This window comes from Botryllus schlosseri, chromosome 11, assembly GCF_051294905.1.
Source record: "Botryllus schlosseri isolate E-star chromosome 11, Bs_hap1, whole genome shotgun sequence".
NCBI classification, from domain to species: domain Eukaryota; kingdom Metazoa; phylum Chordata; class Ascidiacea; order Stolidobranchia; family Styelidae; genus Botryllus; species Botryllus schlosseri.
The window spans coordinates 23,546,471-23,565,356 of NC_137246.1; the positions used below are offsets into that span (position 1 = coordinate 23,546,471).

Genomic DNA, 18,886 nt, shown 5'->3' on the forward strand with positions numbered 1-18,886 from the left:
TTTTCGGCACTCGCTCATGTCTAATCGAAGACGGGGATTTTCAAGACAATAAATACAACTGCAAATGCATTGAAATAATGAAAGTCTACCCATTTTCTACATATATTATGATGTTATTTTCACGAAAAGTCATTTTGGGCTTGTTTCTCACAAGCCTACAGTTAATATTTGCCCAAGCGGAAACTTGAGGGGGTCCGCGGGGGTGTGTGAAGGTCCAAAAGTGGTCCGCAAAGACAAAAAGTTCGAGAACCACTGATCTAGGCTCCTCCTCGCGACGTGATCCGCGCAAGCGGTGTCTTATAAAAGCTTAAAAGTGGGCCGTGCTACAAGTCCTTCAATACGGAATAAAATATAAAGAATATCGGTCTGGTGTAAAATGACCAATATCAAACAAACATACATAGAAACAAACAAACATACAAACAACAATAAGAATTGTATATTTGTGAGTATCGCCCATCTAACGACGTAAAATTACGGAGTAGACAGAAATGAGACATTTGAAATAGAGCATACAGGGCCGTAACTGCATGGTACACCCTAAATCTCCCAATCGGGAGGAGGGATCGAGCTAGTATGGGCCCCAAATTATACCGTGAATTAACATAATTTGAAGAGTATTTTTTGATATTTATAGAACTTTTTTCAAATTTTCTTCTCGCTCCGCGCGATGTACGATGACGATATTCTGTTACGGCCCTGAGTACATAACCTCAAATCCATAACCACGTATTGGCGAACAAACATGGATGTATAATTTTTGTCTCGGATATACCTATAAGGGTTTTGAATTTCCGATCACATTTACGCACGTGCCCCATGACAATAAAAGCCTGAAAAGCGATTGCGGAAGTCACTTTAATTTGTTTAAAGAAGTTTTTATTCAATTATCCAAATCAATATTGTCGGGTATAGTCGTTTGAAGAAGAAGACTACTATATATCTTCAAACATGATTCCAAAGGATGAAGGCACGTCTTCCGAGCTATTGTCTTAAACTAATGTCATTTGGAAGAACATCAGTATCGTGTATAGACGCTTCATTGTCGCTTACGCTCAGCATAGATTATGCGAAATTATGCACAAAAACTAAATAATCACATGAAGTTATATTCAAGGATATCTAGATATCCTTGTTCTCTTTCACGTTTGCGTATGCATATCTGCTGAAGCATTATTGAATCCCACCATAAGGCCGTGATCAAAGTGTAGGTGTACTGCCGATCCACTCGCATATACAGAGTAAGTTGATCAAGGTGTGACAGGTTGCGATGTGTGGACAATGTAAACACACTTGTAATCTTCATACGGCGACGCTCTACGCGCTTACGGTACTGGCGATTCCTTCCGGTACGTTGTTGCGCATGCTTAGCCTAAGCAGACCGATGGTGTCTGATTTCTTCTTGAGATACTTTCGTGAACTCAGTACGTACGGCATTAATGTAATACCGTGTCAATTCTTATAGAGAATTCGGACCACCTAGGGATATGAGAAGATTTGCTGTCACGGAACATTCACTATCGCTAACCGGAACATCGAAATGAGCTATGCCTAATGAGGACAGGGCGATTTATTGCTAGGAGGGAGAAATGCATTTAAACTTTGGGTTAACTACATCTCCGTTGGGAATACTTTGTTGTGACGTGTAAATTCTAGGAAATATGACTGTAGACTAATATTGTCCTTGTTTCAGTGACCATGTCATGGACGATATCGGCGCATAATCCGTGACACTTAGAGCTCCGTTCTTCAGTGAATTGACGTGAGAGCGTAGCTATTTTGGGCTGGATCAAGAATCCGACAGGGCTCATTTCAAAATTGATCATATAACGGGTGAAGTTCTGTTGGCCGATGCGAAGAGACAGCGTCGGAAACACACGGCACCATAGTACAATGTTGGCATTTTGGCCATAGGTCGTAAATCTTTGACGTTAGGTTACGCGAATAGTATTGTCGAAATTTCGGTCTTGCATTATGCGGCACCCCCAAAGGCATAGGGGTCTTTGACAGACAGGGAATCGAGGACTAATTATAAAAAACCCGAGAGTCAAGTTCGAATATAAATAAGATATTCAGGATTTATCGTATAGTTGGTCGGAGTATTAAAATGGCTCCATGTATAACACCTACATTTAGTTCAAGATGTTTTTTTGTCGGAAGAGCAATATGTCTTGGTCACTGTGATGACTTCGTGTTTAGTTATTTTATCGTATTGGCTTTCTAACACAAACGTGTGGCTCGTTATTCTACGATAAACTCCGGAAGTGGATTATCGAGACGACAGTTGCGCCACATGCCGTGGCCGCCAGTCAACGCGATATTTTGTATGTTTACAGCCAATCCTACTCCCGTATCATCTGCGAAATCGACGTTTATATTAAAATCTAATTGGTTGTCACTCGTCGCGTTTCGTGTGCACAGTCAGGTTATTAGTAGTTTGTTTAATTTCCCATTCCAAATTCATGGTGACAAGGGGGTATATGACTATGATCGATGCCTCGCCACAAGACAACATCTTGAGGAAATTTGTGTGTTATTACCTTGGATTTTGACAAGATTCGCTTGGGAGAACTCCCTGTTGATTGGAATCGATATGAATTCATTTAAAAACATATTGCATATAATTAGATAATTGGCTGATCCACGGTGCAAATTTGACACTCCTCATCGCTTTATCCTCACGCCCATAATGGGAGCAATTTTTCTCGAGAGCTGTATCGACGCCATATAGGCCCAAACATTGGGTCTTCGTATTTACTGAGTGCGTATTAACAAAGTATGACAGCGCAGTGACCATAATAGTGCTTCCAGTCAGAAATTGAGAGCCGTGCTTGTATGACACCGATCAAGTGTGCTAAGCCTTTGTATACGCCGTTTATTTACGTCAACTATATACGTATTCATCCGTGATTTATACTCTTTTAATTAGATGCAATCTTGATGTATTTTCACACTTGCGAGGTTATTTATGTACATTCCATGGGTGCGTTTTTACATTTATCCTCGTTCAGATTCCTTGTTTCGATCGTATTGGAAGTGCCGTCACACATCCGTCATCATACGCCATTCTCGCGATCGTTATGTTTTAGGACATACATCTGCTAACGATAAAATGAAATGTGCCAACCCGTTAACCTGGTCCGCGCGCTTTTTCCTGTACACAACGTGCGACGAATCGTCGTACAGTCAACACCCGAGCGCGGTAGCGTCGCTTGCAGACGTATGCAGGATTCGAAAACGGTTACGCCTTCAGATTAAACAGGTTCTTGACATGCTATATCCAACTCTTTTCAAGACAGATGACACAGCTTGAGTTTGTTTACTCCTAATACATTGCACAGCATCATGCATCCACGTTGTTGGTTCTAAATACAATTCTGAGGAAGGCCCCTGACCTAGAGATAGGATCAAGCGATTAAATATGCGCAACTAATATAAATATTCCCACTCTACAGGTGGGCAAATACCTTCATTGGTAGATTTTCATGATTAGAACTGGGCGTATCCGCGTATGTATGCATATATAAAAGGGAACATTATATGTTAGTTATGTGGGTTTTACAGAGGGTCAAGTGGTACAATTATATCATAATTATGGCGTATAGGCGTAGAAAGTTGTATTGGTATTTTCTGAAGCATTTTCGTATTTGGATGCATAAATGTCGGCTTACTCTTCACACTCATTTTTAACCAAAATGTTCCCATGATGCAATGTTAGGCTGATAAAAATCTCGATGTAGCACTTGACCGACACGTTAATGTACTCCGGCCCGATTGGGACGTTGAGAGAATCGTAATGCACTTGCTATTGGTAGAGTTTTGACTGGTTAGTTATATCCGGACATTTGTGTCTAGTATGTATGATAATCAAATGATACGCTGATGCTATAAGAATACGACCAGTCTGAGATGGTCGAAGTAGCCAGCACCAGCAGCGTTGGTCAGAGTTTTTCAATACTTGTCAAGATTAGCCCATACACGTTTAGTTTGTCATTGCCACCCGTGAGTGAGTTCGGCGTTACAAATCGGGCTCTGCGGTCGAGAAAAATATGGTTACTCGATACAAAGCCGTGTATATATTTAATATATACCTCAAACACTTGTGGAATATTCTCTTCACGTAGATACTTTTCGTTACGCAAGGCGTGGGAAATTCCTGAAATGCTGCGAGTGGCGGTGTATTTGTTTGCGGATGTACTGATAAATACACTTCGACGACGCAAATTGAAATATACATAAATACATTACAAAATATCGACACGGGCAAGGTCTTCTTGTTCAAACACCGTGACATTGTCATGATACAATATCAACGGAACAACCCATTTTCTCTTGCCCGTTGAAGATAACAATGATTGCCACACAAATACTTAACTGGCTTTTGATGCGGGACTAGAGTTTCGTCCACAATTAATTGATTAATGTCCACAAATAATTAACCGATGTCGAGCATTTTTATGGTGACTGTTAAATGCGCCCGATATCAAATGTTTACTGGTAATATTAGTAATTTTTATGCTAGTCATGGTCAGGCTTGATTCGCGATGAAGCATGTGGTCATCAAACAGGGCCGGGATGGCAGTCCCAGTCGGGGCATTTTTGTTCACTTAGTTGCCGGATGAGTACTTTTTCCTGATACGGCCGGAGCCGGACCGGAGCCGGACCAGAGAATTGGCAAACCGGATCGGAGTCGGACCAGAGAATTTGTCGATCCGCTCTGCACTAGTACAGCGTCGAGTACTCCTTTCAGTTATCACATGACACCAATGTCTCATTTTATAGCTATGTAGCTATAGCCTAGTTTTGTAGTTGTGTAAGGTGTTTGAAACCTTACTGAATGTCCTTTGAGATTTACTAAAAGTAGTGATTGTGCTGTGATGTCAGCTGTTTTTGTGTATTACTAATATCACCTAATTTTTGCTTGATCCTTACATGAAACATGACTTCCGTTTACAAGGCTCTCCGTGTTAACGATTGCGTGTTTAGTGATATCGCTTCAGAACTAGAAGAATACGGTATGGACATGAATGAAGACGGATGTAGACTAATCAAAGTTGTAAATAACCAGAATTTTACCTACGCCTAAATTGGGTATTTTTTGCATTTTTTGAAACTAAAATATGGAATGTCTCAAAAAATAGAGCCACTTCGAAAAAACGAACGTCATTTGTGGATTCAGCGACATGCAAATACCCTAAAACCGTTGAAACTGTCATGGCACCAAAATTTGTGTTGACCAGTATAATATACACAATAGGGCTCTTCAAAAATGATTTTTTTCTCAAATCGTACTGGCTGCTTGATAAAATTGTTAGGTTACCTAATTTAAGCCTACACACAAAATTTGGTTCAATTCCAGCCAGTAACCGCTTTGCTACAGGAGAAGAAAGTTTCTATATATTATATAAAAATAAATAATAAAAAATTTGAAAATATTCTGTTCAACCCATGAAAGTGTTAGGCTGTCTATGGAAACGATGCTCACCAAATTCGGTTCAATTCCAACCAGTGGAAGCGGAGTTATTGCCGTCGAAAAATTTGGATTTGAATAAAATAGTATTTACGGTGACCGATTCTTTGTTTATTTATTATAGTTGTGCTCACCGTAAATACTATTTTATTCAAATCCAAATTTTTCGACGGAAATAACTCCGCTCCCACTGGTTGGAATTGAACCAAATTTGGTGAGCATCGTTTCTATAGACAGCCTAACACTTTCATGGGGTTAACTGAAAATTTTCAAATTTTTTATTATTTATTTTTATATAATAAATAGAAAGTTTCTTCTCCTGTAGCAAAGCGGTTACTGGCTGGAATTGAACCATATTTTGTGTGTAGGCTTAGATTAGGTAACCTAACAATTTTGTCAAGTAGTCAGTACGATTTGAGAAAAAAAGTCATTTTTGAAGAGCCCTAATACACAATACATAGTAGAACACATTTGCAATGGTTAACGCCATATGATTTTGATCATCTGGGAGAATAGAATCCCTTTGGTTTACAGTGCTTGATAGCAAAACTATATTTGATGAAACACTTCGCTACGTGAGATCGAGGTAATAAAGCCGTATAAATCAAATGGATCATTGAAACAAATAGCACTGTGCTGAAGTATCATGATGCTTGACCAAAAGTTGTTATGCTATGTAGATTAGTTTAACTTCCCAAAGATGCTTTTAAATTGTCTGGTTGATATTGTAAAAGGTTTGCGTTGATTATCACCTACAATGTCAATGGTATGTTGCTAGTGAACGAGCAGAATATATATGAAATGAAGATATAAAAACTCGGCGACAGGTGCAAGCGATTCAATAAAACTATAAGATTATACAGTTATACTCGGCAGAGTCAGCCGCAGTCATTTTAACAGGGTGTGAGCAGATTAGAAATGAACGCTTTTGTTTTTGAAATTAGTAGAAAATGATTGCCAGATCTTCCGGATTAGGCAACAGCTTATCCACACTATACTACTATAACTTGATGGGTAACCCATCAATCCAACCGAAGAGATAAGATGAAACTAGGCTATATTTCAGGGAAATTAATATATATTGAGAAGTCAAATGAGCCGGCTAGCGCTCCGATTTAGAGTCTTACATTGTGAGATATAACCGGTTACATGATGGATGTTCATCATCGAAAATTCATTTGAGTCTGAGGTCGAAGCGGATGTTAGACTGACGACGCAACTTCTCTTCCAGAGAATAAGCTTGTAACTTCTCCATGTGTAATTTCCGACAAATCTAAAATGCCGCGTACTCCGCCAAGTGCTATTTCCGTTGCTATCGTCAAAAGAAAAGTCGGCGGATTAGGATTTCTTGTACGAGAAAGGGACACTCATCCGTTGGTGGTAGTATCTGATATCATAAAAGGTAAGCCGCGTGCCGCGTACCATGTAACGACATCAGCATTAATAATGCAATGTGAAATAGAATTGATGTTATTCATTGCAGGTGGTGCGGCCCAGGAGAGTGGCCTCGTCGAAGTGGGCGATGTCGTGCTTAAAGTCAACTCGACGGATTTGACTACCATGTCTTATCAAAAAGCCTTGTCCGCTCTGCGAGGTGAAGGCTTAGTTATTCACACTCTGCAATCAATCTACGATTACGAAATAATATTGTATGCCTATCGCAGTACCAGATAAAGCTGATAAACCAACTATCCACCTACCACACATGGTTTCAAAGAGCTAATTTATTCATCATTATAGTGAATGAAGCTGAGCTTAATAATATAACTTCACTTTAAAAATGTTATGTAGGTTATTGGTGTTGAAGATTCGCAATTTCTAAGAAAACGCTTTGCCGGTAGATGGCGTCAATTTCCTGCAAATTATTTAGTCGATGTGCCACTGCCAATGTCCGAATCAGCCGGCGCTTGTTGCAATGTCCAAAGCGTTGCGAGAATATGTTTACACGATATGAGTTCCTACAAAATACACGGTGCGTTTAAGCCACGGCAGATCGTATCTGTACTTCCTAGGTCTTATGTGAAATAAAAGAAAACTTTGAAGAGCTACTTACAGCCACTAGCCAATGTAGCCAGACATTTCTGGAATTTGAAGCATATTTTAGACTTCTACACGTAACGACATAGAGATTGCCTTTGTTCTCTAGGCGCGAAATATGGACAGAGGGTGACTCTTCTTTTGCAAGTGAGGGAAGGATTTCGGAGCTCACTTGTGACCGGATTTGATAGTAAAGGATTGCACACAACGCGCAGAATAACCGAACCAGTGTCGACAACGGACTCTTCCAAACGCAACGGTAACGTTCGCAGTAAGTAGCCTACGAAACTGCATAAACGTACAGAAATTTTGTACCTCATCATGGCACTCGGGCCAGCATAAATTTATAAACGATCATACCCGGAGAACGCGTTCAGCAGTGCAGTTATAAGCTCGCATAACGAACAGGCCTTGGACATCGGAATTGTGCTCAACCGCGGTCACCTAATTATTTTAAGCCACGATAAGCTGTTACTACAGATCATGTGATCTTATGATCAGAGGTTACCGAAGTAGTTATTAGTGATACTCGGGTAAAATGAGAAGTATTTTCTTAGCCTAGGTCCATTTTACAGATTTTGAGAGAATTAAGTTTTTGTAAAGTCCTCATCTTCTTTCTGTCATGTCTTGGTCATGGTTAACTATGAAACAATATTACAAACATAACCATGACCACAAGATATTCTACAAAAAAAAAGGTTTTCTTAAAATTTGAAAAATATACATAAGCTATTTTGATTTCATAGCAACGATATAGAACTCTATATATTCCTGCCTTCGACTTGATTACAAGTAGAAGGCGTGAATCTACTTGAGACGGGAACAAAAGCTCTGGAAATTATTTAGGTTATTTGCTAGAAGTGGATTGGAACGAGGTGTGACAGACTTTAGTCAGCCGATCGCCCTTGACAGCTTACAAAATTCCAAGATGAATCCTCGTGACTAACGCAGAATGACTGTGGTGGCGTCGAATGGACATTTTTTTTGCAATTATAGTCTTTTGCCGTTATACTGAGGGGTTACATCGTCAGGTGTTCATGAAAATTCCTTAAAATCATTCATAAAATTGATACAAGTCTATCTATCCAAACGATACCTTTTCTACTTGAAAGAAATATTACTGTAAAAGTAGGTAGTTTGGCTTCAACATTTTGGAGAATAATTAACAGTATAGTCGAATAATGTAACGCCTGGGTAAAGTACCTTACCTTGGCTCCGTTTCTAATTTGTGGACTTTTGACTGCTGGACTTTTTGTACTGAACAATCGGTATAGCTGGATTCAGGAGCTTTGTAAACGAGGTCTGTAACTAGGCTACTAAAACGTGTCCATACAAGATAGTTAGGAAGAGCAATGAAAGCTCATAAAACACACCAATTCACGATGTAAAATGAAACTAAATTCATCTCGCAACTCGCAAGACATTGGCTGTTAACGAAACGCCCTAAAAGTCTCGTAAGTACTTTGGGAACAAGGCTCAAGCTCCCATTTAAAGCTGCTCCAGGCTTTGGTGGCCGCCAAAATTTATCACAGTGTAAGATAAGCGGAAATTAGTGGGCAGGAAGTATGTATGGCAGGATGATGTCGTAAATGATGTCTACGTATTTAAATAAATATAACATACCCGAAATTGAATGTGGTCCAATATTATTCTGAAGAGCACGTAAGGCATATACATGTCTGATGGAGCCCGTTCAAAATAGCTTGGCATTTCATATTGCGAGAGTTAAAAGAGATTGTGTCATAATAGCCACGGTCAAGATAGCAAGTATCAGCGCATGTCACGTTTATGAGGCAATGAAAATAATTCAGGGTAACCCGAACCTCTCACCTAACCCTAACCGAAACCAACCCTATATTCAACGCCCTAAATCGCTAATCTCCCTGTAGGCCTACGCCTAATCATGAACGTCTACGATGAATAAGATCGCCCGTATGGGACGTTGGATCGCTGTGGATCACCCCATTAGTAAATCGCATGTCAAAGAAAACGTGAAAACAGAAATTCCCAGTTAAGAATTTACCGCATGTCACCTCGGCAAGATTACGTTGAAACATTATAAGTCAAAGTTAAATTTCAAAAGATTACATACTTATGGTGCCTTTTAGATTGGGTATATATCACAGCATCATTATTTAGTGGATCCGCTTCATGCGTAACGAAATCGAGCGAGATTCTGCTCTGGAAATAAAAAAAAACATAATAGGGAAGAAGACAGCAAGTAGAGACATTCGCTCCGCATCGGCTGCTGGGAACGATGTGATGAGAATTACATTGCGTGTTATGTAGCTTTTGTTGCCAGAGCAAACAAATAGTTTAACTTGCGCTACGGGTTCTTTAGGACCTATCGAAAATTACTCATCGACTGTTGCCTAGATTCGAGACGAATATATTTAAAAGCTTCGCGTTTTTCTCTAATGAATCGTTCAGTTCGCATTCAACCCGATATACATATATGGGAGTACTGGACGCCTCGACGCCTCTTTAGTGGTTAGCCCTTAGCATACGCGCGTTTATTTTTACGCGGTGTTCCCATTCTCAGCTAAAGCTCCGACTAGCTCCGGGGAAGGTTTAACTAACGGATTCGCTCTTCCCAAACCACAAGCATACGACAAGCCTGACGCGGCATCAGTTGAATGTTCCTGCATTCCGTCGATCTCTGTCAAGCCTGCAAGTTCACCCCTGCCAGCGATTCCGCGCGAAAGCACAAACATGGATTGCTCTATTGCCAGTACGTATGCTATTTAGGGCTGGGGAAAATCAAGTACCCGGTTGATTGGATTTTGAGCCGAGTATTCCCTTCTATTGTGACGTCATGTCAGTAATAATGACTAAGAATGTTAAAGTGTGCACTATGCATCTTTCTGTGGTCGGGTCGGAAATAATGCTACTTATGCGTCATCAAAAATATTTTTGTATCTCTTGTCGATGACCAATGACCATTTTATAGTGCTTAGCGACCATGCTGTGGCTCAATCAATACTTAGCACAAACGCTGTGTCCGTGAATTAGCGTTGACATCAAGCCACCGCATTGGAGTCACAAATTATTTCGAGTCAATGCAATGCTGACTCGAGTCTAGCCAAGTCAAGTGTCATGTAAAAATATTTCAAGTCAAGCCACACCAATTTTCAAATTGACTTAAGTCATCTCAAGTTTCCCGACTTCGAGTCGCTTTTAAGTCACTAAGATTTTAATTTTGAGTCTTTTAAGTTAATGTACGGATGTAGATCTACGTACGTACGCACGTACATATCGACTAACGCTGTATTGCGCCAAACTTGTCAAGCTTTGGGCCATATGTATTTTCAAAACTACTAAGACGGTATGAGTCACGGATTATGTTGGTAGCCTATATACTTCACACATAGTATACTTTATGCTTAATACTTTGGGAATACAATTTAATATCAGGGAAGTTTATTGACAGATATGTCATATCAAGGCTCCACTATATTGACGAGAATCAATCCTTGAGCGTGTAGTGGAAATTTGTTGCCAAATTTCGTCGAAATGGAGCAGAGAGGATAAATTATTGTTGTTAGTAAAGCATAACTTTTTACCATTCAACCATGCAACTAATTGTCAAATGTATTCGTGCAACAAGAGCAGAATCAACAACGCTGGAATCACGATGCAATTCCTTATACAGAGGGTAGATAAACGTCAGTCGGGCATATCATATGGTGCAGATGGTGTAATAACAAAAGCAAGTAATTACTATAGTCATATGTACAATTGTACATGAGAGTCAAAGGATACCAGCTTGAACACACAAACTTAACATTGCCAATGTCTCATATTCTCGAGATTGATTCAAACACTTTACCTTAAGGGGGCTGAGCTAGTCCCACACGGGTGCATGGCTATATACTATATAGTGATATTGCCGGTCAAGGCCATTATGTCGGTAGTTTAGGTCATGCCGACACTGTTTTGTCTGCGCTGTAGCTGATGATGGAATGAACCATATCCAAAACGTAGCTGGAATCGGAATTCGGTATAAAGATTAGTTTGGATGACGTGACGTGACTCGAAAATCACGACATTTTCTATTTCTTTTACATATACACGTCGAGTCGAGTCAAGTCAGGTCAATCTATTTAGGATATAGTGACTTGTGTCAAGCCATGACTCGGGCCATCGCAACACTGTCATGAATAAGCGATATATGCATAAATGCTAGCAGGGCCGTAACAGCACTTCGTCAGCCCCCCCCAAACTTGGGTCTTGGGCCCCCCATAGTGTTATAGATCGAACGTCTGGGGGGCTTCGCCCCCCAGACCCCCCTTCGATTAGACACTGTTTTTCCCTATTCATCATATTCATTAGGATTTTCTTTAGTGAATCAGCTTTTGTCGCCTAAGCGCGAGAAGCGCGCAAACTTCCTAGTATTCATGATTTCATCGGTCAGTATGATCGGGAATTGCATACATTGTTATGAATTTTTATCTTCTCTCGGCTCACGTAATCAGATATGCCGGTAGAGCTGAGTGAGGTGTGTTTGAAAAGGTAGGACCACTCAATAATAATTAAACATCTTCGGGCGTATACCCGTTGGCAGGAACAAAACAGCATCTCGTCAGGCCCCCAAAAACGTGGGTCTGGGGATCCCATAGGGTGATAAAACGACCCCCCTCCCATCACGTTGTTCGCGTTTGTCACGAAATTACCCGTACTGTATTGTGAGCCAGGGCGAAGCGCGAAAATTTCGATAATTTATGATAAAATCGGTAAATCAGATCGGCGACTGCATATATAATATGCCATCAATTTATTGTCCTCTCTACTCACGTAATTAGATTTACCGGCAGAGCTGAGTGAAGTGTCTTGAAAACGGGAGGGCCCGTAAATAATGATTAAACATCTTCGGGCGGGCGGAACCGTTGATATGACTTCGTTACATGTTATTTCGTGACTTCCAGTCTGCTATATCAAAAAATATAGAACCGCCCAAACGTAGGCTTCTAAACTAAGAGAAGCACACGATTTCAAATTGGCATTTCTTCACTGGCATAAAATTTTTCCCAGCGGGATGGTATTTGTCTTGTGAGGTTCAGATTGCAAAGACAGGTACATTCGGCGCCAGTCATTTAGACGCCTATGGACAATTAAACCTATATGTATTTTGTATATATAACGAAGTCTTCGGTCAGCATACCGGCATAGACCTTTTCGGCCAAGGTTTTCTCGCTGCCAATCGTTCTGGCACCCTTCTTGGAGTCGCATGTTATATGGCCTAAAACTTGATTGTATGTCTTGGTGGGTCGTGGCGCGGAAATGGCCCAGTACCCAATAAGAAAGATAAACGGTTACGTGAATTCGCGCGCAGCGCGAAAAAATTTTGAAAAAATTGCATAAATGTTCAAAAAATACTCTATGATTTATGCTAATTCAGGAAATAATTTTGGGCCCCCCATCGAGCTCGGGCCCCCCAATTGGGGGGTTTGGGGTGCGGCAGTTACGGTGCTGAATGCTAGAGATACTGAGTTACGGTCAACCGAGGTTTCGAGGATCCCACTGCGGTAAGAATATATCAAACTATATTTCTCGTCGATGAAATGATTGTTACGGCCAAATCATTACAATCGTGACTCGACTCGGAGCCCGAAAACTTCTGAACAAATAGATGCAGGCATGGGTGATACTGTGAATCCGCACGCATAGCTCGACTTTTATTGTTTTCGTGACATTACGGGCCATATCATGTCATTTATAGTTGTATATTAACCTATACTAACATACAATATGGGATGCAAGTTGTATTCAATGCCTACAGATCTGCTGTTTGTTTGAGTATTTGATTTGTGTCTGGGGCGTGCCTTAAAAAGACATCATGGAAGCAAAACTGACGTCACGCTTTACAATAGGACGGCCTAGTTTGGATAACTTAGTTGAATGCGAACTCGAACTCATCTTTACAATTAGGGTTGTATTTGAAACAATAATCAGTTTAAAACAAACCCCCTGTTAAAACATGTTTTTTTAAGGCCATGACATCACGAATATTCAATTGTGACGTCGTAGTGGATTGACGTTGACAATTGAAAATATAGGGTACATGTAGCTCCTCTGACGAAATATCTGTACTACTGCTGTTGAACCGACAATTTTGAGGGTTCCAATCACCCCATATCGATATACGTCGGCTATATCGGGTAGTAATAGTCCGCAGGCTCATACAACATGTTTTTTGGAAAGTAGTTACACAATTATGGCATAATTTTACAACTTAAAAAACACATAATTTATTTTTTATATTTGAAAAGGCCTTTCTTTAAAACACTGTTTTAAACATAGTGTTTTAAACCACCGTTTGTTTTAAACATAGTGTTTTAAAACACCGTTTGTTTTAAATGCAACCCTATTTACAATGCTTGATACGACAATCATTCAGCCATTATATGATGGCGAACTTCAGTAACATCTATAAAACGGATATATTTACGACCGTCTTAATGAACCTTTGACATAATCCAGGAGAAAGTAGCAGCTCCACGGAACATGCCAATGGGTCAGCTATGGCCAATGGTAGAAGCATAAAGACCACGGAAATGGTTTCGAATGTCAAGCCTGATGCGCCGGCTACCGATGAGCGAACCACAGAACCGTCGGATGTCGTTGACTCGGCGGTGCGAGTTCAATTTCCTATCATCAAAGTCGCGGAACATACCGTTAGGTTGGTACGAAACGGAAGCTAAGTGCGATGGTTTACTTTACACGATCGCTTGGAATAAGATAGTGTTGTCCGGCCTTTGCACGGTTGTAACGCGCAGTAATTTTAGCGTAAAGAAATCGCCGACTCCGGACAGGAGAAACTCTTCAATGCCGAAATCGCCTTCGAGGGACGAAAACGCTTCGTTCCACACTCTTAAAAACTGGGAGACCGGAGAGAGAATCAATGACACGCTTTATCAAAAAGCAAAAGCAGTAAGGGAGATGATTTTGATATTTTAGTTTTACGTCGGATTCCATATCATTTCGGTATAAGTGACCGAGTATGAACTTCTTGCAGAGGGGTGTGAAATCGCCTTCGCCTTCTCATATTTCCAGCTTGAACATTTTAATGTCACATATTATGCTCCCTACATTATAATGATTCGTACCTTGTAATGACTCGAGTCGTAATTCCAGTCGAGTCAAACCCGAATCGGAGTCGCTATCATTTCGTGACACGACTTGACTCTTGACATTTTCTTGAAAATAAGAAATAGCTTCATTCAAGTCGAGTCATATTCTAAATTGACTCTAAATTGGTGTGCTATAGTCTACTTAGCGAGACTGTATATAGCAGTGGTTCCCAAACGGTGGGGAATTCCCCACTGGTGGGGAATTCAATGGTTTCTGGTGGGGAATAGACGCATTTGTTCAAAATATATACAGGACAATCTACATATTCACGGAGACACATGCGCAATTGCCGTTACCAGTTAACTGCTCTGGAATGTATCGAAAATTATATAGCGGGTTGTTCACAAAACCTCATTTTTAACTCTGAATGGCCAATGCTGGCGTCACAAACGCACCCAGCACTAGTTTGATGTGAAATAACGCTTTCGCCAAATTTTGACCTTTACTGTTATGGGTTCACAATACGTTTTCTGTTGCAGTTATGGGCGATTGTCTTGCGTATACTGGTGTGGTTGTGTGTCTTGTGTAGTCAAACAAGCAAATACCTGCTTCGTGATGACAAAAGTGTTGGGTAGAGGGTAACAGGACCATAACTCCCGCACCCCAAACCCCCCAATTGGGGGGCGAGCTCAAAGAGGCCCGAAATTATTTCGAGAATTAACATGAATTATGGAGTATTTCTTTGGAAATTTATGCTACTTTTTCAAAACATTTTCGCGCTGTTTGCGCGATTTAATATTGCGGAAGATATTGATTATTTGGGTACCCTTCCCCCACGAAAATACGTAGATTTTATAGAAATGGAGACTTCAGCGTCGGCCATTACTGCGCCTCAACGCACCAAGACATATGAAGTTATAGGCCGTGTAACACGCGACTCCGAGAAGTGTGCCAGAGCGATCAGCAGCAAGAAGAGCTTGGCCGAGAAGGAATGCCCTTGTGCTGACTGAAAACTTCGATATATATACAATATACATATTGTTTAATTGTCCATAGGCGGCTAAATGGCTGGCGCCGAATGTTCCTGTCCTGGCGATCTGAACGCCACAGGACAAATGCCATCCCGCAGGGAAAAATTATTTGCCAGTAAAGAAATACCAATTTGAAATCGTGTGTGACTTTTAGTTTTGGCGATTTCCATATATTTTGACATAGCAGATATAGGAGGTCACGAAATAGCATATTGTAACGAAGTCAATATACCAACGGGTATGTAGCGAAGTACTTATTTAGGGGTCTTACCTTTTCCAACACACCTCACTCAGCTCTACCGGTAAATCGGATTACGTGAGCAGAGAGCGGATAAAAAATTGATAGCACAATATATGCAATTCCCGATCATATTGACCGATTCAAACATGAATTATATAAATTTTTAGCGCTTCGCGCGTTTAGTCAAAACAAGGCGACTCACTAAATAGTAGTGCCAGTGTAGCTGATAAGTAACGGGGGAAAGCGTACAGGCTCAGGGGGCTGAGGATGTTCTAGAGGGCAAAGCCCCCCAGAAGTTTGGTTTATCACCCTGTGGGGGATCCAAGACCAACGTTTATTTTGGGGGGCTGACGAGGTGCTGTTACGGTCCTGGTGGGGAATGAAGGCTCGGAATATATCTGAAGTGGGGAACGAAGACAAAAAGGTTGGGAACTACTGGTATATAGTAATACTCTGTTTGAGAGATACCAAATTTGAAACCATGGGATTGGTCATCAAACACAATCAGTCAATATGCGCTATCTCTGTATACTAGTGCAGGTGATAAATAGTCCTGGTTATCCGCCGGGTTATTTATTTCATTTTCTACGGCCGGAGTCGGATCGGAACCGGATTCCATTGCGAAGAAAAAGCATCGGAGTCGGACTAGGGAAATCAACGATCCGCTCCGCAGTCCGCACTATAGTATGTACCTTGATGATCGGATCATAATTCATTTCGAAAATTGCCTCCGTGATAAAATGTTTAAATGCATGTCTTCGGCAGCATGCTGGGAATCTGAAGCAGGTGCTAGTAAATTTCAACCCATTACCCTTTTAGGCATATCATTGCGTTTATCATGATCTAGCACAGAGTAATAATACCCCTCATACTAATTATAATTATGTCATATGTTACATTAGATATCCCCATGTATTATTATAAAATTGACTCGTAACAGAAAACTATAAATTTGATATCACGAAGACTTGGACTCGGACTTAAGGAAAAAACGAAATGTAAATTACTCGATCTGATTACAGTCAAAAGTTAAAATTTGAAGATAACTTGGGACTCGGAATGGCGTGACTTGGTGGGCTACCCCACTCTATCACAGTTTTAAAGCACAGCCAGTCAGACGTTGCGATATTTGTATTCAGGTTACGGGATGCACCAGGCATAAGTGCATTGGAAGTGTAATGAATCCGGACCACATGAGCACCGACCCGCGAAAGCATGTGAGGACCGAAGAGCAAAAGATCGGCGTGGCGGTAGATTTCATCAAGCAATATTACAACTCCATGAAAAGGTATTTAAACGTTGACAGCAATAGAATGCTTTTTAGCTACGACGATATGAAATTTATTTGTATGTAGATGTCGTGCTGGGCAAAATCGAATACCCGACTTATTCGATTCTTTTATCGGTATTAAACTGCGATTAGAGTAGTCAAGTACAATTCATTATGACATCATAACTGTACGAATGACTGCAAAACTTCAAATATAGTACGTATTTGCGGAAACAAAGAACTCGAATCGTTATGTCCAGTCCACTGCAATGCACACTGCACAGATAACTGAAACCGATACTTGCATTTTCCAGGCAGTTTGTTTGTTATCGATTTTGAATCGATATCATAATGACATATAGCCGATTAATATCTATATATGGGAATTCTAGACATTGACGTAGACTATTTCATGCGGAATTGACCTTTCCGAATTTCGTGAGGTAAATCACGCGATGTACGCCGATGTACTATCATTGGCAGTGAAAGTGAAGTATTACTATGTGAAGAGTATATCGAGGAGATGTATAATTGTATATTTTTATCCTAATTTTCCAATGCACTATTATGACATGTTTCGGAAACCATGATATTCGACTAACATCAACAAATCTTACTACGTTAACTTCGTGTGTATAGCAAGTCAATCAACCCTATCTATGATTTGGCATTATGTTTTGATCGGAATTTACGCTATACCAACACAAGAATATATCAACAATAAATGTAGGCTATCAACAATAAATGTAGGCTATCAGGTATGGCACGTATAGCTTACATTGCCCCGTACTTACTTCATGCGAGTCATATTTTGACAACTTTTGGAATTATTTATAATGTGATGCTAACAAGATGTACATGTAGGGGGTAATTTATTATTCATGTCTGACTTGTTCAACTTGTTGGGTTTCCACTGTGAAATTTTAATCTTATATCGCATGGCGAATGAGCAGATATCCGAATTTATGCATCCCCCGTCAGTTAAATCTATCTCCCGTTATACCTGCGACTTTCACGACAGAAAGAATCCAGAAATGGAAGAAAAACGCTTGTCGGAAGTGGTGGAGTCTATAAAAATGACTGGCACGTATCACCTAACCGAATACGAACTAATATTCGGCGCGAAAACGGCTTGGCGTAACGCCCCAAGATGCATTGGGAGGATACAATGGAATAAACTGCAGGTATTCCCTAAGTCCTACATCACATACCGCTGTCAGATTCTCATCCTATGGAAACACTTATAAATAGGCGACACCTAAAATACATTTTCACCGTCATCACCGAATAATGCGTCCCGATAACCTAACCTAAAGAATAGTCAAGAGAAACTATGGAATGCGAAGACGCTCTACCCACGTCCCAGACCATACAATGGGTGTACACTGTACAGTAGGGCTGTTCAAAAATAACTTTTTTTCCTGAATCTTGCTGGTTACTTGATTAAATCGTTAGGTTGCCTTAAAAAACGACGCATACCAAATTTGAATTCATTCCGACAAATATTCGCGGGTTACGTAGAGTTTGAAAATTTTGGATTTGCCCAAAAACGCAAACATTTTTTTTTCCAAATTTCTCTGCCAACCCCATGAAATTGTTGGGCTGTCTTCAAAAACTATGCAAAACAAATTTGACTCAATTCCAAGCCGTAGAAGCGGAGTTATTTCAGTTTTTATTCGATAATTCTGGGATTATCCTTGATTGGTGGATAATCCAAGAATTATCACCGAAAAACTGGAATAACTCCGCTTCTACTGCTTGGAATT

The 18,886-nt window shown here is 40.4% G+C and overlaps 1 protein-coding gene across 1 annotated transcript in view; it reads left to right on the top strand.

Annotated features, from left to right (window-relative positions):
* The first annotated feature begins 6,580 nt into the window (after positions 1 to 6,580).
* Positions 6,581 to 18,886, top strand: part of LOC145449406 (nitric oxide synthase 1-like) — a 32,793-nt gene continuing 20,487 nt past the window's right edge. Inside the window, exons 1-8 of the mRNA XM_080327758.1 lie at positions 6,581 to 6,872; positions 6,954 to 7,064; positions 7,617 to 7,778; positions 10,050 to 10,238; positions 13,988 to 14,186; positions 14,293 to 14,437; positions 16,990 to 17,138; positions 18,142 to 18,304. Of these exons, the coding sequence (XP_080183884.1) occupies positions 6,749 to 6,872; positions 6,954 to 7,064; positions 7,617 to 7,778; positions 10,050 to 10,238; positions 13,988 to 14,186; positions 14,293 to 14,437; positions 16,990 to 17,138; positions 18,142 to 18,304 (1,242 nt within the window). The 5' untranslated portion in view covers positions 6,581 to 6,748. The remainder of the gene's footprint in view (positions 6,873 to 6,953; positions 7,065 to 7,616; positions 7,779 to 10,049; positions 10,239 to 13,987; positions 14,187 to 14,292; positions 14,438 to 16,989; positions 17,139 to 18,141; positions 18,305 to 18,886) is intronic.